This window comes from Lolium rigidum, chromosome 4 (assembly GCF_022539505.1).
Source record: "Lolium rigidum isolate FL_2022 chromosome 4, APGP_CSIRO_Lrig_0.1, whole genome shotgun sequence".
In the NCBI taxonomy this organism is placed as follows: domain Eukaryota; kingdom Viridiplantae; phylum Streptophyta; class Magnoliopsida; order Poales; family Poaceae; genus Lolium; species Lolium rigidum.
The window spans coordinates 81897027-81921434 of record NC_061511.1 but is presented as its reverse complement, the minus strand read 5'-3'; the positions used below and the strand labels follow the sequence as shown (position 1 = coordinate 81921434).

The 24408-nt window shown below is 43.9% G+C and overlaps 1 protein-coding gene across 1 annotated transcript; it reads left to right on the top strand.

Annotated features, from left to right (window-relative positions):
* Positions 1–3984: 3984 nt before the first annotated feature.
* On the top strand, positions 3985–7444 carry LOC124647298 (protein FAR1-RELATED SEQUENCE 5-like). The gene is made up of 7 exons (XM_047187261.1): positions 3985–4170; positions 4259–4501; positions 5053–5317; positions 5426–5969; positions 6244–6701; positions 6806–7093; positions 7220–7444. Exons 1-7 carry the CDS (start codon positions 4142–4144, stop codon positions 7442–7444), a joined length of 2052 nt encoding a protein of 683 aa, XP_047043217.1. The 5' UTR covers positions 3985–4141.
* The last annotated feature ends 16964 nt before the right edge of the window (positions 7445–24408 follow it).

Genomic DNA, 24408 nt, shown 5'->3' with positions numbered 1-24408 from the left:
ATTTTGTTTTCTATGCTACTAATCCCATCAACTCCGCCTCGGGACCAGAAACTCCGTTTTGGCACTCCGCTGGGACGGGGAATTGGAGGGGATCTTCACCGCCATCACCACCGACGCCTCTCCATCGACCAGCCATGTTTCCCCCATCCATGTGTGAGTAATTCCCCCGCTGTAGGCTGAAGGGGATGGTAGGGATTGGATGAGATTGATCATGTAATAGTCACAAGATTGTTAGGGCATGGTGCCTAGTATCCAGTAGATGTTACTTTTATGATATTGTTGCAACTTGTTATGCTTAATGCTTGTCACTAGGGCCCGAGTGCCATGATCTCAGATCTGAACATGTTATTGTTTCATCATGATATGCATTGTTTATTGATCTTACCTGCAAGTTGTATACACATGTTGCTGTCCGGAACCCGAGGCCCCAAAGTGACAGAAATTGGGACAACCGGAGGGGAAGGCGGTGATGTGAGGATCACATGTGTTCACGGAGTGTTAATGCTTTGCTCCGGTACTCTATTAAAAGGGGTACCTTAATTTCCAGTAGTTTCCCTAAAGGCCCGGCTACCACCGGCTGGTAGGACAAAAGATGTTGTGCAAGTTTCTCATTGCGAGCACGTATGACTATATATGGAACACATGCCTATTGATTGATTAGTATTTGGATACCGCTTTATTATTACCTGCAAATGCCCTACCATGATTGTTACATGAATTTTTTCATCCATGCAACGCCCGTTCATCCATCCCTGTGCCTACAATATTTTAATCCTGATGTTTACTATAATCACTACTGCTGTCTTTATTTTACCGCTACTGTTATTTCACTATTCCTACTGCTATAAAACTGTTGCTACTGATAAACTCTTGCGAGCAAGTCTGTTTCCAGGTGCAGCTGAATTGAAAACTCCGCTGTTAAGGCTTACAAGTATTCTTTGTCTCCCCTTGTGTCGAATCAATAAATTGGGTAATACTTCCCTCGAAGACCGTTGCGATCCCCTATACTTGTGGGTCATCAAGACTATTTTCCGGCGCCGTTCCCGGGAGCATAGCTTTATTTGGAAGTTCACTTGGATTGATATTGTTCGCTGCAAATTCTCCATCATGGGTAAACCTCGCGATACTAAAGTCGCCATATTACCATCCACTACAAGAAAAGGTACAACTCTGAGTACCTCTGCTGCTCTTGATTCACCATCTGTGATAAGTCAACTTGTTTCACCACCACAAACTTCACGTGTTGGCCGGTATTTCTGCTGAATCTGAAAATTCCTCTGATAATTTTGATGATGCTTCTATTGTGCTTGATAATGCTGGTTCATTAGGTCCTTTTCTAGATGCTAAAATTGCTAGGTCTAGACAAATTGAAACTACTGAAACTCCTAATGAAAATACTGTTACACCTGTTAATTCACCTGAGATTGATGATCTTGATGAAGATTATGTGGAACTTGATGATGATTTTATTAATAAATGCAATGCTACTACTAGTACAAGTAACCTTAAAAAGCTTATTGCACAACATGTCGTTAGATATAAACTGTCTCCTGATCCTAAATTTGCCACATCTCCTATAAACATTAAGGATAAATATTATGATTTTTCTCTTGATTTATCTCATATATCTATTGTTGAGAAAACACCCTTTTGTGGTACTGAAAAAGAGAGTGCTGTAGAGCACATGAATGAGCTTTCTACTTTAAGTAGCTTGTTTTCTGATGATGTTAAGATGCGTACTTATTTTGTTGCTAAGATTTTCCCATTCTCATTAAAGGATGATGCTAAGGTTTGGTATAATAATTTGCCTCCTGATTCTATTGATAGTCCAAGTTGTTTGCTTGATGTTTTCTTTCGGAAATACTTTCCCGCTAGTGCTCAACATATGGCTCTGCAGAGAATTTATAGCTTTGATCAAGAAGATGGAGAGAAATTGCTCGAAGCTTGGGCGAGATTTTGCTCTCTTATTAGAGCTCGGCCTGGACATGATTTGGAAAAGCATGATTTACTTGATATATTTTATAGTGGACTAACCATTGAGTCTAGGGCATACCTGGATAGTTGTGCTGATTGTGTTTTCGGAAGAGAACTCCGGACGAAAGTCGAAGAATTATTGGCTAAAATAAGCAAAAAATCATGATGATTGGTCTACACCTGAACCAACTCCGACACCAATATTGAAGAAGAGGGGTATGATTGAATTAAATGATGAAGATATGAGGGAAGCCAAGAAATCTCTTATGGAGAAAGGTATTAAATCGAAGATGTGAAGAATTTGCCTCCAATAGAAGACCTATGTAAGATAATTCCCCCTTCATCCACAATCGAGGTACATTCTCTTCAACGCTTTGATAGAGGAGATATTCCATATTCAAAACCTACTGATCAATGTTTAGATGAATTTGATAATTATATTATTAAGCAAAGTAATTTTAATATGAGAGTAGAGAATCATCTAATGGAAAATTCTCAAGCTATTAGTAAATTGCATGATATTGTGGAGAGAACCTCCAATGATGTTAAGATGCTTGTTAAACATTTTAATATGATTCAAAATCAAATTGATCAACTTACTAAAGTGCAAAATGACTTGTTAAAAAATAATCATGAACAGAAACAAGTTTATGAAGTAACAACTAGAGGCGGTGTTTCTACCCAGGATCCTCTATATCCTGAAGGGCACCCCAAAAGAATTGAACAAGATTCTCAACGAACTAAAGAAATTAGTAGTCCTTCTAAGAAAAAGAAGAAGAAACATAAAGCTGTTGTAGAATCCTCCGAACCTGCTAATGATCCTAATAGTATTTCTATTTCGATGCTTGAAACCGAAAGTGGTAATGAACATGATGAAGATAATGATAAGAATGATACTCCTGATAAAGAAGAAATTGAAAAAGAACCTGAAAAGCAAGCTAAAAATAAAAAGTACACTAAAGAAGATTTTATTACAAAGAAACATGGTAATGAAAGAGAACCTTGGGTTCAAAAGCAAATGCCTTTTCCTGCTAAGAAACTAAAATCAAAGGAGGAGGAACACTATAATAAATTTTGTGATCGGATGAAACCTTTATTTTTGCAAATCCCTTTGACTGATGCTATTAAACTGCCTCCTTATTCAAAGTATATGAAAGATATTGTCTCTAACAAAAGGAAAATTCCCAATGAGGAGATTTCCACTATGCTCGCTAATTACTCCTTCAATGGTAAGGTTCCAAAGAAGCTGGGAGACCCAGGTATACCGACTATTCCTTGTTACATCAAGAATAATTATGTTAGAACTACTCTATGTGATTTGGGAGCAGGAGTTAGTGTAATGCCTTTTTCTCTTTACAAGAGACTTGATTCAGATAAGCTGATACCAACTGATATATCTTTGCAAATGGCTGATAAATCTACTGCTATTCCTGTTGGTGTATGTGAAAATATTCCTGTTCAAGTTACTCAACGTTGCTTGATATTAACTGATTTTGTTGTGTTGGAAATGCCTGAAGATGATAATATGTCCATTATTCTTGGAAGACCCTTTCTTAATACTGCAGGGGCTATTATTGATTGCAATAAAGGCAAGGTTACTTTCAATGTTGATGACAAGGAACATACTGTCTATTTTCCCAAGAGGATTGATAAATTATATGGAGTTAATACAATTTTTAATGTGAAAACTATAAAAGTGGGATCCATTGATTGTCCTATATATGGGGAGAGGCGTTTTGGCACCCGGGTGCAGATGATCCGGTTATCTGGACCGGACGTTCGCGTCTTGGGATTCGAGCTGGCGGACATACGCGTGCAGTTACGTCCGTTGGAAAAAAGCGATACGGGCTGAATACATGGACGTGTACGTGTGATGGACCCCACCGATAAGGGAGACTGGCGTGTCCCTCGTGACGGCGTGGACTACCTGGACTAGTGGTCCAGGTGTGATGGTGGGGTGTGGTTAATTAGATGGACCCTCGCGACCGACCCAGATAGAACTATTCCCCCCCACTGTCCTGTTCTCTTCTTCCTGTGCGGCCGCCGGTCCGATTTGTGCGCGGCGGCGGAGCAGCTCCTGTGCTTCCATCCTCTCTCCGGCGGCCGCTGACTGATCCTACTGTGCGTATTCTTCTTCGTGGTCGCCGGTGGGAAATAGCGCGCACTGATGGATTTCCCATTGGATCCGGTCAGCAGGTGCGGCTGATTCTTATGATGTTTCTTTGGGTGTGGGGCTAGTGGATTCTTTACGGTGGTGTTGTTCTTATGATGTTCCTAATCGCAGCCTCCCAATTTATGGGGCGTTCCCGGCTGAGGCGGCGGTGGAGATTTTGCAAGGAGGGGACTCGGTCAGTAGCAACGCGGGTCCGGCGCCGGCGGCGGGGGCAACCGTGCTTGGGGACATCGTGGATGCGACCAGCGTCGGCGATTTTGCAAGCGGACTTGGTGGCGTGGATGGACCAGTCGCTGCAGATTCAGCGGAATCTACAGAGCATGACAATCCTCAGTCGTCTGGATGGAAGAAGAGGTATGTAATTTTCTGAACTTTACAGTTGCTGTTTTTTCAAGTGCATCGTGTAGCCGATCAGTAGTGTGGTGGTTGAGTAGTCTGCATCAAATAGGCGACATGAGATTACCTTTTGAAAATGATGCGGAGTAACCTTTGTGGAGTGGTGAGAATCAGTATGAAAAAAATGGTAGCAGAAAATTAGTATGTGGGTAGATGACATCGGTTGCATCTCGATGACGTAAACGGGCCAAGTAATTATGCAGTGAAAACTATTTGTTCACTGATTGTTAGGGCATAGGGGATTAAAATCACCCCAGTTTTAGGGGGTAGTGAGCTACTGTTTTTATGTATGCTTATTGGAACAGCATGCTGGATGGGAGTGCGCTGGTTTCGTTGAATGAACTTGCAGCAGAGCGAATTATTTGTCGGCAGCACCTTGTTTTTTGGAAACACCTGCTGGATTTGGAGTTGTAGAACTTGTCGATGTGGTCTGCCATTTGGAAAACGTGTTAAACTGGTAGGGCGGCGGAACAGACATGACATACTAAATGGGAAAATTGAATTTGCAGGGTCCGTGTTGGGCGTGCACCACCTGACCGAACTCACTGCGCAGAGAGGCAGAGCGCACTGGAGAAATCAGTCCGGTGTTTCGCGGAAAAACTGGGAGACAAAGTCATTGATCCGTGCTTGGGTACAACCTTCGACTCGATTGGGGAGGCGTACGATTTTTACAATCTGTACTCCTGGGAACATGGCTTCGGTATCAGGTACGGCAAAAGCCGGTTGAACTCGGAGAAGACGAAATGCATGCAGGAGATAGTATGTGGTTGCTTGGTGAGTACCTTAGTGGATAACTATGTTTTTTGGTGTTTTCCTTTGTTCTCTGTAGCTTTTTTTGCAACTGCTGTGTGTATAGAAGACTAACCATTATCCAACAAACAGGGGGAACCAACAGGCGAAAATACGAGGTCATGTCGTTGTGAATGCCCTGCGATGATTAGGTTGCTGAGGTCTGCCGACAACGGCTGGTATATCACTGAGCATCGGGTCACTCACAACCATGTGCTGACAGAGACGTGTGGCGAGACAGCGTTCTGGCCGTCTCACAGGCACATAGATATGTTCACCAAGGACCTGGTGAAACAGCTTAGGGATAACAACATAAATATTGGAAAGGTGTATAGCATCATTGGGAGCTTTTTTGGCAGTGTTGACAACCTGCCCTTCACGAAGCGGTCGCTGAGGAATTTGTGTGGGCAGATTAGCCGGGAAGAGGCAGATGATGATGTGAGGAAGACAATAGAGGTTTTCGATCAAATTGGTGCAAAGGACCCAGATTTTGTGTTCCGAGTACAGGCTGATGCAGAAACAAGGATCAAAAACCTCATGTGGACAACGGGGGCAGGGAGGTTGCAGTACAAGTATTTTGGCGATGTGGTAACCTTTGACACAACGTACAAGACAAACTTGTACGACATGCCTTTCGGTATTTTTGTCGGCGTGAATAATCACTTCCAGAGCATAATCCTAGCTGGGGTGATGGTGAGAGATGAGCAAGTAGAGAGTTTCGAATGGGTTTTTCGGAGTTCGTCCGTATGATGGGCGGTGTACCTCCGAAGACCATACTAACTGGTGAGTTTTGGTCGCTCCTTCCTATTAGAGTAATTTGATTTATGTGATACCAATGCTGCTTGTTAAGTTTCATAAGCAAAAAAATTAGGGTGCACACCTTGGATTAATATGTTGTTTGTGTGGTGCAGACCAGTGCCAGGCAATGGAAGTGGCCATAAAGAAAGTACTGCCAGGGACGTGTCACCGTTGTTGCAAATGGCATGTGCTGAAGAAGGCAAAGGAGTCGCTTGGGCCAATGTTTACAAGGCGGCATTCGTTCCGTGCTGAATTCCACAAGGTAGTAAATCACATGCTCACAGTCGATGAATTTGAGATTGCATGGGACTTACTTCTTGAGAAGTACCATCTGAGAGGGCATGCTTACATGACGCAATTGTATGAGGTTCGGGAGAAATGGGCAAAGCCTTATTTCAAGGGTATTTTCTGTGCGAAGATGACCAGCACGCAGAGGAGTGAGAGTGCAAATAGCATGCTGAAGAAATATGTGCCGAAGGGGTGTTCGATGCACATGTTTGTGCGGCAGTACATGAGACTGGTGTATGACAGGGAATCGGAAGAAAACTATCAAGAGAAACGTACGAAAGTTGTAAGTTCATTTGTCCCCCTTGTTTTTAGGAAGAATGCGTAGGCTGCACATGTCTCTTTTGCTTGTCTGATGGAGGGTGGCTTTTTTTGTTTGGCTTACTGCAGAGTGGTGCGGTCGTGCGGTACAACTTCACAATAGAGAGACATGCTAGTAAGATTTACACGATGGCAATGTTTGAACAATTTGGCAAGATGATATATGAAGCATGCGCTTACAGAGTTGACGAAGTGGAGAAGAACAGGCTGTACAGGACAACCCACACAGATGCCGCACGGCGGGAGAAGTGGAGCAAGGTTGTGTTCGCCGTGAAGATTATAGGTGATGGGGCAGAGTTCGAGTGCGAGTGCGGCATGTATGCGCACATGGGGATGCTGTGTGGGCATGCTCTGAAGGCAAGTTCTATCCGTATGAACTTTTGAGTTGCCAGAATCAGCCATAGCGTGGGATGTGCTGCTGACGGGCACGAATTGGTGTGCAGTTCTGTCCTAACTGTAAGTTTATTTGTTGCACTATTGCAGGTCATGGATTATGTGGGGGTAACAGAAATACCTGAGAAACATATAATGAAGAGATGGACCAGGGACGCGAGGGATGTGCTGCCTGAGCATCTCCGTCATTACCAGCGTGACCAGGCTGCAGGAAGGAATTTCACCAAGCGGCATTCCACTCTGTCAGGCTTGGGGATACCAGCGCTGCAGCGTTTGAGAAGCTGGTGGGATTATTCAGAGACAACCTTGCTGTGATGGCCCCATTTGAGGAAAATAGGGATGGTCTGGGATTAGAAGACAGGTCGACCGGTGGCTGGATGGATGGGAAGCGAAAAGGAGACGAGTGTTCCAGGTCGGGGAGTGTGGCGGTATCTGAGCACGCGATGGCCGGTATGGCAGCTCCGTCCAAGAAACAGAAAGTTGGGAGGCCAACAACAAGTCGCGACCGAGCTCCGTACGAGGAGTGTAGCAAGAGGACTAGATTTTGTAGCATTTGCAAGCGCCCTGGGCACAAAAAAACCACTTGCCCTGATAGGGGGGACGAACCAAAACAGCAAAGGAAGGCGGGCAAGTGCAGTATTTGTGGTGTTGCTGGGCATCGCAAGAGTACCTGTGTGAGGCCGCTTCAGGCGTGAGTGTTTGTATTTTCCTTTAAGGAGTGAGCAGGATTGTCAACTGATGTGAAACTCTGTAATAGTACCTGATTTTGTTTTGTGTTTTGACTTGTCCTAAAAATGTCATGTGTCATGGTACGCCACGCAGCTGGGCTTGCGAGAAAGCTTGAGCATTCCATCTGTCCCTTATGTTTTCTGATGCATTAACTCTGCTTGTTTTGCCAAGTGTCTGTGCCTGCTCTGGACTCCAGCCATGGGTACGTCTGCACAGGTTGCATGAAGTGCAAATGTGGCACAGCTGTGTAGTCTGTTAGAATTCGAAATTCGAATCAGTGGGAGGGAAAAACCATGTCCAGCGCATATAAAAGCCAGTACCCTTGCTGAATGCAGATGCAACCTGGGGAGAAATACAGACGGCAAGAACACATATCTGCTAGCATTCGTGTTATAATGGAAAAGGATGTGAAGACGCGTGGGGCGGTGCGTGTCTGCGACGGGAGGGTTCCGTTGAATTCGGTCCACCACGGTCCACAACGTGTTGGCGAATCTTGGACCGGGATGGGTGGAAGAAGGGTACCACTAGAAAAAGACCAACCTTTACAAAGGAAAGTATCTCTCCGCTCTTTGTACGACAGCTCAACACGTGTCTCACTTTCCGTGACGAGCGGCGAACCCACGCGGCCTCACAGCGAGCGCGCATATTTCGCATCAAGTACGGCCCCCGCGCGGGCACGACCACGGAGCGAGTACGCGGCCAGCAAGCGACCGAGTACGCGGCCAGCGACAAGTGCACCCACGCGCGCGTACACATCCTCCTCCTGGGTACGTATGCATGCATCTTAATTCAAAAGAAAATTAGCATATCAAAGGCACTTCTCTGTATGCAAGTACCGATGTATTGAATACACGAGTACACGTATATAGCACGAGTACTGTTTATGTATAGTACAAGCACAATGAAGGATTAGTATAGGTGTGCATAATATACGAGTACAGTCGCGTACAACACACGAGTACATTCACGCACACGAGCAGGTACAGTCACGCACAACACACGAGTACAATTGAACACACAGGCGAGTACAGGTACAGTCGTGCACACGAGCAGGTACAGTCACGCACAACACACGAGTACAGTTGAACACACAGGCGAGTACAACTACAGTCACGCACACGAGCAGGTACAGTCGTGCACACGAGCAGATACAACCATGCACACGAGCAGGTACAGTCGTGAACACGAGTAAGTACATGTACGAATACGATGACGCACACGAGCGAGTACGATCGCGCGTAAGTACGAGTACAGTCCCACACACGGGCGAGTACGGTTAGCGAGTAAAGGGAAAAATTGCACCAAATACACTAAAAACGAAGTACTTATCGGTTGAAACACGAGTACGAGTTAGGTACACACCACGTGTACAATCATAATATCACCTGGAAGTACGAAAAAAAGTATCTCCAAACCTATCAACATGGGATCTAGTTTTGAAGATCTCGACGCGAGGATCTCAAAAGTGAAAACGGTTCGCAATTTGGACTTACGGTTCTCAAGATATTTCATTTTGAAAAAACGAATCTAGAAGAAAAAGGGAAAAACTGACACAACTCAGTCTTCTCTCTCCTCTCCCATCCCCACCTTGCTTCCCCTTGCGACACGTGGCGAGCAGGGAGACCACTTCCCAGGGATTTCCTGGCACCACAGCGCGCCACTTGTCGCGTGCGGAGCAAGTTGCCTTCCCTTTCCAGAGGTCGGCCTTTTTCTAGAGTTTTCGGTGGAAGAACGGCGTGTGTCCCGATACCGCTGCACGTGGGCTGGACGACTGTTCCTAAAATAATCATACGCCCAGAATACATCCTGTAATACAATGCGTCGCCCAGATCCCGAGAAATCTGAATGGACCAGATATCGGGTTCATCTGAACCCGGGTCTCGTTTTGAATTTCCGCTATATATGAGCCTAAAGAAGAATATCAAACTCTTGTGATTGGATCCATATCAATTCAATATAAGGTAACATGATTGATTTGAGGTTTATTTCTTCTTATGTCATATAAAATTTATTTGGTAGCAAGACTTGATCAACCTTGTTAACAAGTATATTTTAATGCATAAGAGAGCTAAACAACATTTCTTTCTTTCTTTCTCCCTCCATTTGTTCTACTTGCTGTAGCATTTTTGTTTTGCAATATGCTTTAGTTGTTTAAGATTTTGGAAATCATTTTCCTGCGCAGTAATAATTACTTTAACACCCAGAAATGTGCATTTTTCGAAGTTTTCAAAAACTTACAAAAATTATACTGGTAGTCTTATTTTTCGAAGGAGCACACGGGAGCACACTGGGATGACCGGTGGGGCACCCCGAGTGGCACCCCACGGGCCGGCGCGACCGAGCAAGGAGGGCGCGCCACCCCGGTGTGTGGGCCCCTCCTTGCCCCACTTCATCATCCCTTTCACTCATTCTCTTCTCTCTCCCGAAAAAACTCGTACTCACTTTCTCTCACTCGCGTTTCTGCTCAAGAACTCGCGATTTCTCGATCTCCTTGCTCAGCCCAGATTTTTGTCTGAAATTTGGCACATTTGCTCTCCGGTATGTGACTCCTTTGATTATTGATACGTCCCAAACGTATCCATAATTTCTTATGTTCCATGCTACTTTATTGATGATACCTACATGTTTTATACACATTATATGTCATTATTATGCATTTTCCGGAACTAACCTATTGACAAGATGCCACAGTGCCAGTTTCTGTTTATTATGTCTGTTTATTGCAGAAAAGGCCCAAAAACCAAAGTGCTCGGAAAAATCCAGAAAAATTACAGAAATTCTATTTCATCGGAAGACTCACGGAGCCAGAAGGGCAAGCCAGGGGGAGGCCCAGGGCCTCCTCCCAATAGGCCGGCGCGGCCTGGAGGGTGGTCACCCCACCCTATGGGGTGGGCCCCTCGGGACTCTTCCGACTCCGACTCTTCGCCTATTTAAGCCGTCGTGACCTAAAACTTCGACACCGATTGACGAAACTCCAGAAAGACTCCAGGCGCCGCCACATCGCGAAACTCCAATTCGGGGACAGAAGTCTCGTTCCGGCACCTGCCGGGACGGGGAATTGCCCCGGAGTCATCTCCACCGCCGTCTCCACCGCCGTCTCCACCGCCATCGTTGTCTCCATGATGAGGAGGGAGTAATTCACCCCGGGGCTGAGGGCTCCGCTCGTAGCTATGTGGTTCATCTCTCTCTTTATGTGATCTAGTTGAATATCATCTATGTGCTACTCTAGTGATGTTATTAAAGTACTCTATTCCTCCTGCACGGTGTAATGGTGACGAGTGTGTGCATCGTGTAGTACTTGGCGTAGGCTATGATTGTAATCTCTTGTAGATTATGAAGTTAACTATTGCTATGATAGTATTGATGTGATCTATGCCTCCTTCATAGTGTGATGGTGACAGTGTGCATGCTATGTTAGTTGTCGGTGTAATTGTGTTGATCTATCTTGCACTCTAATTAAGGTTATTTAAATATGAATATCGAATGTTGTGGAGCTTGTTAACTCCGGCATTGAGGGTTCGTGTAATCCTACACAATTAGTGGTGTTCATCATCCAACAAAAGGGTGTAGAGTAGTCCTATTATGTTATCATTGTTGAGAGTGTCCACTAGTGAAAGCAGGATCCCTAGGCCTTGCTTCCAAGCATCGAATCTCCGTTTGTTTACTTGTTTTGTTGCATGTTTACTCGCTGCCATATTTTATTCAGATTGCTATTACCACTCATACTCATCCATATTACTTGTATTTCACTATCTCTTCGCCGAACTAGTGCACCTATACATCCGACAAGTGTATTTGGTGTGTTGGGGACACAAGAGACTTCTTGCATTGTGATCGCGAGGGTTGCTTGAGAGGGATATCTTTGACCTCTTCCTCCCTGAGTTTGATAAACCTTGGGTGATCCACTTAAGGGAAAACTTGCTGCTGTTCTACAAACCTCTGCTCTTGGAGGCCCAACACTGTCTACAAGAATAGAAGCACCCGTAGACATCAATTATCCAATTAGAATTTTGTTTGGTTGAGTATATCTTGAATATTTTGCTGCTGTAGGTAACATGTTTAGTGAGCTTGCATGCTTGTTCTAAGTGGTAGAAACTAGTTTTGATGCATGTTTAGTACTCTAGCAAGTTCCTATAGTAGTCCCCCTCAATTATATACCTTGAAATCAAATTTTATAATGATTGTTGAAAAATTTCAGAAAAGGAAAATGAACAACTACAACTTTGGAGAGGTGTTCGAAGGAGAGACGACGAGCACGGGGAGGCCCTCGAGGGCATCCACTCGGATTAGACGATCCTATAATGAGGACGTGATTGCACCAAGCTTCGATGAGGGCAATGGAGACCCTAATGCTTCATCTTTTCCATGTTATGAATATTTGAGCAATGCGGGGTTGCTTGGATGATTTCTTGACTCTCGTCAGAAAGGCGGGTTTAACCGCCTATATGGAGGATGAGAGGAAGCAATACTACATGCTTACTAAAATCTTTGTGGAGAGCTTCAAGTTCAACAACAAGCACTTCAACCCGACGGTTGCATTCAAGATCTATGGTAATCCTGTCACTATGAAGTTGAAGGATTTTTGTGCTGCATTGGATATTGCCCCTGCAGGTACAACGAAGAAGATTGAGAACAACCCCAGGGTTTTGCTGGAGCTCTATCGAGAAATTACAAATGATGATTGCCGCACCATTCAGCGTGGCAAGATAAGAAACATTCAACTCCCCGCCATTAAGTATTTTGCTTATTACCTTGCTACTAGCATTCTTGGTAGGGAGAACACTAGTAATATTTCTAGTTATCATCTTGCTTTCTTAATTGCTGCACTCACTGGGGAGACACCTTATCATCTTGGGTCTGTTATTGCTCGCCGTTTGTCTAACAAGGGGCCTATTTATGGGGGAATAATTGCATCGCGTATTTTGACACGTCTAGATCTCCCTCTTGACCCTACTGATGTAGAAATACCACCTGTTAGGTTAGATATTGCTGCTATGAAGAGTCACCAATTTGTTACGAGTTGACTCTAGTATGGATAATATTGTTTATAGAATGTTATTTGTCGACGGGGATGAGAGGGAAGTCCTCTTGCCCCAAACAGATTTGTTCAGTATTGGCAGGAAACCATGGTCGCGCTCTAAGGAGGAGGTGGATGAGCAACTAAAGATACAAGGCTTCCACCAGCAACATGACTCCGAGGACGCTGAGCCCTCCTACGACTACACCGTCACGTACCCTGTTGCTTCCTCCAGCACATACCTGGAACCGGGTCGTTCGTCGTCATACTACGGAGACACCACTTCATGGGGACCGTGGGAATGAACTCCACTTAGGCCAAAAGCCTAAGCTTGGGGGGAGGTATACCGGCATCACTCATTCTTTGCATATTATGGTTGCTGGATACTTGTACATACTTGTTTAGTTCTTAGAGTGGTTTTCTAATGAGAGGGAGATGATATTTGGGGAAGTGCTGTCCAAAAACAGATTCTAGGCTGTTACCAAAAAAAATTCGTACGCACAGCCAGAACGTTATTTTGAGTTGAAATTTTTTGAGCATGTGCCCCAGGTTGTTATCTAACTTTCATTAGTTGAACACTTTTTGAGCTGAGCAATGGAAGATTTTTGTTAATTTCGATTTGCATCTATTGTCAGGTTTTGGCAGATTTCTGCCATCCTGTTTTTCTGTGTTTCTGTTAGTTTGCATTCTCTTGTTTTCGCTTTGTTTGTTTCCTAAAACACAAAAAGACCAAAAATATTTCTGTTGTTTCTCTTCACCATTTATTTATTTGGTTCTTTGCTCTTATTTCACTTTACTTGCTATCGTTGGTTTGCTATGAGAAAACCCCAAAAAAAAGATTTTGCTTTGTTTTCTTGTTTCCTTTTGTTCTTGTTTCTAACCCGAAAACACCAAAAATATTTGTTGTTCTGCTTTGGTTTTGTAAAGTTCATTAGAGAGTTCAGAGGTCTCCGATGGTTTGAGCTTGGTTTCATTTCATATTATTATTCAAGCTGCATAAGTGAAAGGCAATAATGACGATCTACGGCAATTTGACTGCGGTGAGAGGCTGGTATGAACTCTATTTGTTTTCATTTTTGCACATATACTCATCCATGTGAGCATGCTTAGTTGGTTCATATGAGGTATATGTCATTTAATGAAAGTCTAGTAGTTTATGATCTCTCATGATTAGTTCCAATTTATTAATAATGAGTAGCATGTCATGGATATTTGCTTGCATTATTTTATTCATAGATCGGTATGACATTGTGGTATCCTCCTCTGAATAATTCACTTGAATCGACTTGGCACATGCTCACGCATGCATATGACTAAACAAAAGTCAATTAAGCCTCGATGATTTACTTTGCTTCAGAGTTCTTGTATCACTTTTATGCCTCTGTTAATTTTATTTTGTCGCAAGCATGATTATGACAGTTATTGCTCTCTTGATTGTCGCTTCCCAGTATATTTCTAGCCTCCACTTGTACTGAGCGGGAACGCTGCTCGTGCTTCCAAACACCTGAAAACCAAGTTATTCCAAAGTGTCCACCATAAATACCTATGCATGGCATTTCAAACCATTCCAAGTAAATTCTCATGTGCTACCTTTAAACCTTCAAACTACTTCTCAATTTGTGTTAATGTTTTATAGCTCATGAGGAAATATGTGGTGTTTTATCTTTCAACCTTGTCATTTACTCCGGACAGACTTTCACTAATGGACTAGTGGCACATCCGCTTATCCAATAAATTTGCAAAAAGAGCTGGCAACGGGGTTCCCAGCCCCAATTAATCAACCTTCATTAATAATTCTCTTCACGTGTTTTGCTCTGATTCATCAGTAAGCAACTTAACTTGCAAATAGACACTTCCCCATGGTATGTGAATGTTGGAAGGCACCCGAGGATTCGGTTAGCCATGGCTTGTGTAAGCAAAGGTTGGGGGGAGTGTCATCCATAATGAAACTAAAATACATGTGTAAACAAAAGAGAAGAGGGATGATCTACCTTGCTGGTAGAGATAACGTCCTTCATGGGATCCGCTCTTGAAAGTACGGTTGGCGAGGTGGTTAGAGTACCCACTATCATTCGTTGACAACAACAAACACCTCTCAAAATAATTTTACTTCTGTCTTTGAAAAATGAAAAGCTCTAGAACATGTTAATCCCTGCTTCCCTCTGCGAAGGGTCAATCTTTTACTTTTATGTTGAGTCACCATCCTTTCTTTGAGCACTTTATTGAGAGCATGACTGTCATTCTTAGTATAATATGCTTGTCCCAAAATATGATCAGTTGTGGTATAACTTTGATGCTTTTATCTTTGACAAATATACTTGTAGTCTTTCTATGAATTTCAGAGGTGCCTGGGCATTTATGTTTTGCTACAAATACAGGCAAGCGAGATACCACTTTATCATATCCTTCTATGAACATTGCAATCCTGCTTATTGAAGTGTTTCATGATGCTTGTTATTAGTTTGTTGGTATCTCTTTTATGATTGACACAGTTACTAGATGACTTTATTTGCATGTACCTTATTATGAATTGCTTAAGCACTTGCCATATCATGAAAATATTTACATCATATGAAAAAATGTGTTCGTGAAAGTTCTTTTATCACACTCAGTTGTTAACTGAATTGCTTGAGGACAAGCAATAAGCTAAGCTTGGGGGAGTTGATACGTCCAAAACGTATCTACTTTCCCGAACACTTTTGCTATTGTTTTGCCTCTAATTTGTGTATTTTGGATGCAACTAACGCGGACTAACGCTGTTTTCAGCGAGAATTGCTCCGGTGTCTCGTTTTTGTGCGGAAATCCAACTTTCAGGAAAATCCTCGGAATTTATGCGAAAGGTCCTATTTTCCCAGAATATTGACGGAGCCAGAAGGGCAAGCCAGGTGGGGGCCCGAGGCCCCCACACACTAGGCCGGCGCGGCCCAGGGGGGCGCCGCCTTGTTGTGTGGGCGCCTCGGCGGCCCCCCGACGCTCTCCTCTGGACTATATACGCCTTTCGACCTAAAAACGCCAGGGGGTACGACCATATTTCCAGAGACCATCCAGTACGCCGCCGCCATCGCGAAACTCCGCCTCGGGACCAGAAACTCCGTTCTGGCACTCCGCCGGGACGGGGAATTGGAGGGATCTTCACCGCCATCACCACCGACGCCTCTCCATCGACCAGCCATGTTTCCCCCATCCATGTGTGAGTAATTCCCCCGCTGTAGGCTGAAGTGGATGGTAGGGATTGGATGAGATTGATCATGTAATAGTCACAAGATTGTTAGGGCATGGTGCCTAGTATCCGTAGATGTTACTTTTATGATATTGTTGCAACTTGTTATGATTAATGCTTGTCACTAGGGCCCGAGTGCCATGATCTCAGATCTGAACATGTTATTGTTTCATCATGATATGCATTGTTTATTGATCTTACCCGCAAGTTGTATACACATGTTGTCGTCCGGAACCCGAGGCCCCAAAGTGACGGAAATTGGGACAACCGGAGGGAAGGCGGTGATGTGAGGATCACATGTGTTCACGGAGTGTTAATGCTTTGCTCCGGTACTCTATTAAAAGGAGTACCTTAATTTCCAGTAGTTTCCCTAGAGGCCCGACTGCCACCGGCTGGTAGACAAAAGATGTTGTGCAAGTTTCTCATTGCGAGCACGTATGACTATATATGGAACACATGCCTATTGATTGATTAGTATTTGGATACCGCTTTATTATTATCTGCAAATGCCCTACCATGATTGTTACATGAATTCTTTCATCCATGCAACGCCCGTTCATCCATCCCTGTGCCTACAATATTTTAATCCTGCTGTTTACTATAATCACTACTGCTGTCTTTATTTTACCGTTGCTGTTATTTCACTATTCCTACTGCTATAAAACTGTTGCTACTGATAAACTCTTGCGAGCAAGTCTGTTTCCAGGTGCAGCTGAATTGACAACTCCGTTGTTAATGCTTACAAGTATTCTTTGTCTCCCCTTGTGTCGAATCAATAAATTGGGTAATACTTCCCTCGAAGACTGTTGCGATCCCCTATACTTGTGCGTCATCACAGGCCGGACCAACCGGTCATCGGCCCTGGTCAAACCGGCTGTCAGGCAGGACCAGCCGGTCTCCAGCCCGGTCCGACCGGCTCCCTGGCCGGCCCGCCCAGTTTTCAGTCCCGCACAACAAGCAGTTCAGCAGTCTCCCGCGATGGTTTCGTTTCCTGGCGATGTTCTGGGCATACGGTGTTCTCTTCGGAAGATATCAAGTGTTGTTTTCAATGATTATCTTGACATCCGGAAGGGAGTAGAACGTCACACATCCGAACTTCAGTGGTATTTACACCATTACGTGTCAGTTGAGGAGTATGAAGATTGGGAAAAGAACATGGAATTGGGTTTCAATCGATGCCGCGTATACAATGGGAAGTTCAGTGGGTATGATGCATATGTTCTTGCTCACTGGCGTGTGGACGAGGATTTGGACGATTGTTGGTGTGATGCGGTTGAAAGAGGAGAATTTGCTTGTACTTGGGAGGACTTCAAAACTTTTCTTCGTGGTGGTTTCGTTTTGCCGTATATGGAGGAAAGTGAGCAGCAACCACTACCATCAGTCACTAAGGGCGAGATGATATCTTCAGAGGAGAAGGAACCTGGCTCTGATATCATGGGCACTACTGTGACTATGGAGGAGGATGTACCATTAAGCGGGCTGAATATGCAACTCAAGAAGGTACAAGATGATGCTTGCAAGACAGTTGACAGGGTTCAGCGATGGAGTTTGTTTCAGACTCAGTGCATTATAAAGAGCAAGGCTTGCAAGTTGATGATTGATGGTGGTAGCTGTACTAATGGCATAAGCAAGGTGATGCTGGCAGCATTGGGGTTGTCTACATGGCGTCTTCGTGAACCAAAACTTCTTGAGTGGTTGAATAGCTTTGGTATGCTGAAGATTACTCATAAGGTGTGTGTGCCATTTCCAGTTGATGAATATGTTGATGAGATAGAGTGCGATGTGTTGCCATTGGAGGTGTGTGGATTGCTACTTGGGTGACCATGGCAGTATGATCGTAATGTGACACATGCTGGGAGAGTAAATACATATTCTTTTATGCATGGTGGCAAACAACGGACTTTGAAGCCTTTGGATGATGATCATATCAAGTCCGATGTGGAGTTAGTGGTGCGTAAGGAGAAGTTGCACAAGCCTACTATGCAGCATGAGGTGCATGATGTTCCGAGCATTGATGTTGGTGATGTTTCAGCGATGCCTGTAGATGACAATGCTTAAGCATTAAAAGAGGAGTCCATTATCTGTTGTCTATGTTGTCCCGGTATGGATGTCTAAGTTGAGAATAATCAAAAGCGAGAAATCCAATGCGTGCTTTCTCCTTAGACACTTGTACAGGCGGCATAGATGTACCCCTTTGTGACACTTGGTTGAAACATATGTTATGCGATGATAATCCGTGTCTTCCGAGCTAAGTAGGACAAGGTGCGAGCACTATTAGTACTCTATGCATGAGACATGCAACTTGTAGGAAGTATTATGCATAGCACATATGAATTATTACTACCGTTGACAAAATTGTTTCTATGTTTTCAAAACAAAAGCTCTAGCACATAAATAGTAATCCATGCTTCCCTCTGCGAAGGTCCATTCTTTTACTTTATTGTTGAGTCAGTTTACCCATTTCTTTCTATCTTAGAAGCAAACACTTGTGTTAACTGTGTGCATTGATTCTTACATGTTTACTTATTGCACCTATTATATTACTCTATGTTGACATATATACATGTTACAAGTTGAAAGCATTCGCTGAAACTTAATCAACCTTTGTGTTGCTTCAATTCATTCTACTTTGAATTTATTGCTTATGAATTAGCTCTTATGCAACTCTTATTGATACTTGTCTTGAAAGTACTATTCATGAAAAGTTTTGCTACATGATTCATTTGTTTAGTCATTATCTTTGTTAGCAATCTTTTGTTCAGATCATTCCATTCATCTCATATGCTTTACAATAATGTTGATCAAGATTATGTTGGTAGCATGTCACTTCAGAAATTATTTGTGTTATCGTTTACCTACTCGAGGACGAGTAGGAACTAAGCTTGGGGATGCTTGATACGTCTCAAACGTATCTATAATTTCTTATGTTCCATGCTACTTTTATTACAATACTTGAATGTTTTATACATACTTTACAAAATTATTATACATTTTCCGGCACTAACCTATTAACAATATGCCGAAGCGCCAGTTGCTGTTTTCTGCTGTTTTTGGTTTCAGAAATCCTATTAAGGAAATATTCTCGGAATTGGACGAAATCAACGCCCAGGGGCCTATTTTTACACGAAGCTTCCAGAAGACCGAGGGAGGTACGAAGTGGGGCCACGAGGGGGCCACACAACAGGGCGGCGCGGCCCAAGCCCTGGCCGCGCCGGCCTGGTGTGTGGGGCCCTCGTGCCGCCACTTGACCTACCCTTCCGCCTACATATAGCCTTCGTCGCGAAACCCCCTGTACCGAGAGCCACGATACGGAAAACCTTCCAGAGACGCCGTCGTCGCGAATCCCATCTCGGGGGATTCAGGAGATCGCCTCCGGCACCCTGCCGGAGAGGGGAATCATCACCGGAGGGGCTCTACATCATCATGCCCGCCTCCGGTCAGTGGCTAATTGAAGAAGGTATGCAAAGAAAATATGAAATTAGCCATTATTGATGGAGCGCCACGAGATGTCATCATCCAAATGAAAAAAAAGGTGAAACTACAATCCTTGACCAACGGGAAACAAATTGAGAGATGTGATCCAGAATATGCTCCCTGGAAGTCAATCTTTCCAACCCACTCAAACTCGACTTCTTTTCACTGGCGTATGTTAGTACGCTTCATAGCAAGATCTGCCGAAGCACTCAAGCATTGAGGAAAATGAAGAAAATATGAAGAAGTACCAACACCAGTATATCAGGGAATAATAACCGACTAGCTTTGTCATCGTCGATGGAGAGCCGAGAGTACGAATCACCATTGTCGATGACGTAGCAGCCGGGACAAAAACTGCGAGGATAGTCCTCCTCGCAGCAACAACGACAAAAGATCCAAAATCGATCTGGCGAAGCAAGATCCGAAGGACCATACCTAGAAAATTGTGATTGTTCAACACCACCATTGACGCCGGGAAGAAGATCTCCTCGCCGAACGATAGGCCGAAGATCACTTATTGCAGACGATGCCATCTCCATTGAGGGGAAACCAACAAGAAGGCGGCTACCAAACTCCTAACATAATCTAATGAAAAAATACTTTTATTTGAAACTCCACGCATAGATCGGGTTCCCCACTCCTCCTGACGCCGGCGAAGCCGACCGGAGGAGGAGGAACCAATCTATGGAGGAGGATGAACTGGAGGCGGCTAGGGTTGAGGCGGCGGCTGGGAGGAAAGACGGGAGGAAAAGACCTCCCTCCCTTGCTTTCTTGGTATGTCTGCAACTGCGTATAGTTATTTTTTTGAGCAAATAATATCGTCTTTTTCGACCCCTCTTCTTTGTCCAATCTTGTAAACACTTTGTATAGTTTATTTAGTTGCTATGTGTAGAAATTCAAGTGTGCAGTATGAACAGACTAAGTGTATATACACATGCGTTATGACCGAGGTAAGGTATTAAAACATGCGTGGTGGTCATGTTGTAGACGTCAGTTAAAAGGAGGTTTCAAAAAGATGTGATTTCTTTCAGAGTGCTTTGGAAAGAGAAATTAATGTTAAGAGATATCATCAAATACATTTACCACGTGAAGACGGATCTGAGATCCAACATTCAGAGACACCACAACTTGCATACCTCATCTGTGGAAGGAATCTGGAGGGGAAACTTGCAGAGAGTATCATACTTGCTGCCACACGGATCATTGTAGGCCATGCATCATCCACCATCATCAACCGCTGTATTTTCATGACCATCACCAACTCCTTGTTGTAATTCCAATACTATTGTGAATTTGCACTTGAATTCATCCATATACTCATATACCATTCATATGCCTGTGATGATTGCCTCTATATGTGAGTAGTTTACCCTGTTCCTTGGCAGATGGAGAAACCTTAGCAATATTATGATGTGAAATAAAGATGATCTATAATTTCCATTCGTGAGTATGTATTAGTTTTCTCTCTAGATATTATGTGAAGTGCACCATGTAATATTTTTCTACGAGGCTAGAGAGGGAACTACCGTTGGTCATGTGGTAGTATGTACGGTGCTAAGTGACATAAGGTGCCGCCATCTTATTCATGTGGGTAACAGGGATTAGAAGGGATTCACTAATCTCATATAAATATACATGGGGAAACCCTTAATTGTGAGGGGTCGAAGTGGCTTGCTCATTATCATTTCACTGATTATTCAGGATGCAATATCAGATGGCTTATTTGTGATCATCTTATTATGGAGCTCTTATATACATGCACATGAAGAACGATATAGACTCATCTTAATCATACATAGTATTAATGCTAGTGACGGATCCTACACTCATCGTGTTGGTCTCTTTGTTGCATCCTTTGGTTTTAATTATTACTCTTTTGCACCCTGATACGTCTCCAACGTATCGATAATTTCTTGTGTTCCATGCTACTTTATTGATGATACCTACATGTTTTATGCACATTATATGTCGTATTTACGCATTTTCTGGAACTAACCTATTAACAAGATGCCGAAGAGCCGATTCTTGTTTCTAGCTGTTTTTGGTTCAGAAATCCTAGTAAGGAAATATTCTCGGAATTGGACGAAATCACCACCCAGGGTCCTATTTTTGCACGAAGCTTCCAAAAGACCGAAGGGGAGTCGAAGTGGGGCCACGAGGTGGCCAGGTGACAGGGCGGCGCGGCCCAGGCCCTGGCCGCGCGGCCCTGTCCCCTGGGCCCCTCGTGCCGCCTCTTGACCTGCCCTTTCGCCTACTTATAGCCTCCGTCGCGAAACCCCCAGTGCCGAGAGCCACGATACGGAAAACCTTCCAGAGACGCCGCCGCCGCGAATCCCATCTCGGTGGATTCAGGAGATCGCCTCCGGCACCCTGCCGGAGAGGGGATTCATCTCCCGGAGGACTCTTCACCGCCATGGTCGCCTCCGGAGTGATGAGTGAGTAGTTCACTGATACGTCTCCAACGTATCGATAATTTCTTATGTTCCATGCTACTTTATTGATGATATCTACATGTTTTATGCACATTATATGTCGTATTTACGCATTTTCTGGAACTAACCTATTAACAAGATGCCGAAGTGCCAGTTCCTGTTTTCTGCTGTTTTTGGTTTCAGAAATCCTAGTAACGAAATATTCTCGGAATTGGACGAAATCAACGCCCAGGTTCCTATTTTGCCCGGAAGCATCCAGAACACCCGAGAGCCGCCAGAGGAGGGCCCTGTGGGCCCCAGATGATAGGGTGGCGCGGCCTGGGCCCTGGCCGCGCCAGCCTATGGTGTGGTCGCCCCTTCGACCTTCTGACGCTGCACTTTCGCCTATATAAAGCCCCTGCATCGAAAACCCTTGGGGAGGAAGCCACGGTACGCGAAACCTTCCAGAGCCGCCGCCATCGCGAAGCCAAGATGCGGGGACAGGGAGTCTCCGTTCCGGCACCCTGCCGGAGCGGGGAAGTGCCCCGGAAGGCTTCTCCATCGACACCGCTGCCATCTCCACCGCCATCTTCATCACCGCTGCTGCTCCCATGAGGAGGGAGTAGTTCTCCATCGAGGCTCGGGGCTGTACCGGTAGCTATGTGGTTCATCTCTCTCCTATGTACTTCAATACAATAATCTCATGAGCTGCCTTACATGATTGAGATTCATATGATGATGCTTGTAATCTAGATGTCATTATGCTAGTCAAGTGAGTTTTACTTATGTGATCTCCGGAGACTCCTTGTCCCACGTGTGTAAAGGTGACGAGTGTGTGCACCGTGTGGGTCTCTTAGGCTATATTTCACGGAATACTTATTCACTCGTTATGAATGGCGTAGTGAAGTGCTTATTTATATCTCTTTATGATTGCAATGTGTTTTGTATCAAAATTTATCTATGTGCTACTCTAGCAATGTTATTAAAGTAGTTTTATTCCTCCCTGCACGATGTAATGGTGACAGTGTGTGCATCCGTGTTAGTACTTGGTTTATGCTATGATCATGATCTCTTGTAGATTGCGAAGTTAACTATTGCTATGATAGTATTGATGTGTATTATTCCTCCTACATAAGCGTGAAGGTGACAGTGTGCATGCTATATTAGTACTTGGTTTAGTCGTATTGATCTATCTTACACTCTAAGGTTACTTAAATATGAACATTTAATTGTGGAGCTTGTTAACTCCGGCATTGAGGGTTTGTGTAATCCTACGCAATGTGTTCATCATCCAACAAGAGAGTGTAGAGTATGCATTTATCTATTCTGTTATGTGATCAATGTTGAGAGTGTCCACTAGTGAAAGTCTAATCCCTAGGCCTTGTTCCTAAATACTGCTATCACTCGCTTATTACTTGTTTTATCGAATTACTACTCGCTGCGTTACTACCGCATGTTTACTTCCTGCAATATTACTACCATCAATCGCACGCCAGACAAGCTATTTTCACAGCGCCGTACTACTCGCTCATATACATCCATATTACTTGTATTTCATTATCTCTTCGTCGAACTAGTACACCTATACATCTTACAAGTGTATTTGGTGTGTTGGGGACACAAGAGACTTCTTGCTTTGTGGTTGCAGGGTTGCATGAGAGGGATATCTTTGACCTCTTCCTCCCTGAGTTCGATAAACCTTGGGTAATCCACTTAAGGGAAACTTGCTGCTGTTCTACAAATCTCTGCTCTTGGAGGCCCAACACTGTCTACAAGAATAGAAGCACCCGTAGACATCAAGCACTTTTCTGGCGCCGTTGCCGGGGAGGGAAGGTAAACGGCACTCACACATTGGCAAGCCCGGCAACTAAGCACTTTTCCTCCCTCGTCAACTACGCGCCAAGCACTTTTCTGGCGCCGTTGCCGGGGAGGAAAGGTAAAAAGCACTCATACTTCGGTCCCAGGTAAAGTACTTTTCTGGCACCATTGTGTGTGTGCTCGAAGCTATTTCCTTTAGACTCTGCAATTGCGACATTTGGTTTCTTGTTTACACTAGTTAGGCATAATGGACAACAATGACCTTTTTATTCTATTTCCTGATTTAAGACATGGATGGTTTGATGCGAAAATTAAAAAACCCATGGAACATATTAATATGAATGCTTTGAACACTATTGTTGCTAATGCTATGGAAAATTCTAAGCTTGGGGAAGCTGGCTTTGATGAGCATGATATTTTTAGTCCCCCAAGCATTGAGGAGAAAATTTACTTTGATGATACTTTGCCTCCCATTTATGATGATTATAATGATAGTAGTCTTTTGTTACCACCTGTTATGGAGGATAAATTTGATTATGATTACAATATACCTCCTATATTTGATAGCTACTTTGTTGAATTTGCTCCCACTACAATTAATAAGAATGAC

Coding starts and splice junctions, on each gene's coding strand:
- LOC124647298 (XM_047187261.1), top strand. CDS start 4,142: ATGGATTTCCCATTGGATCCGGTCAGCAG. Junction 4,171..4,258: donor CCATTGGATCCGGTCAGCAG/GTGCGGCTGATT, acceptor TCCTAATCGCAG/CCTCCCAATTTATGGGGCGT. Junction 4,502..5,052: donor TCGTCTGGATGGAAGAAGAG/GTATGTAATTTT, acceptor TTGAATTTGCAG/GGTCCGTGTTGGGCGTGCAC.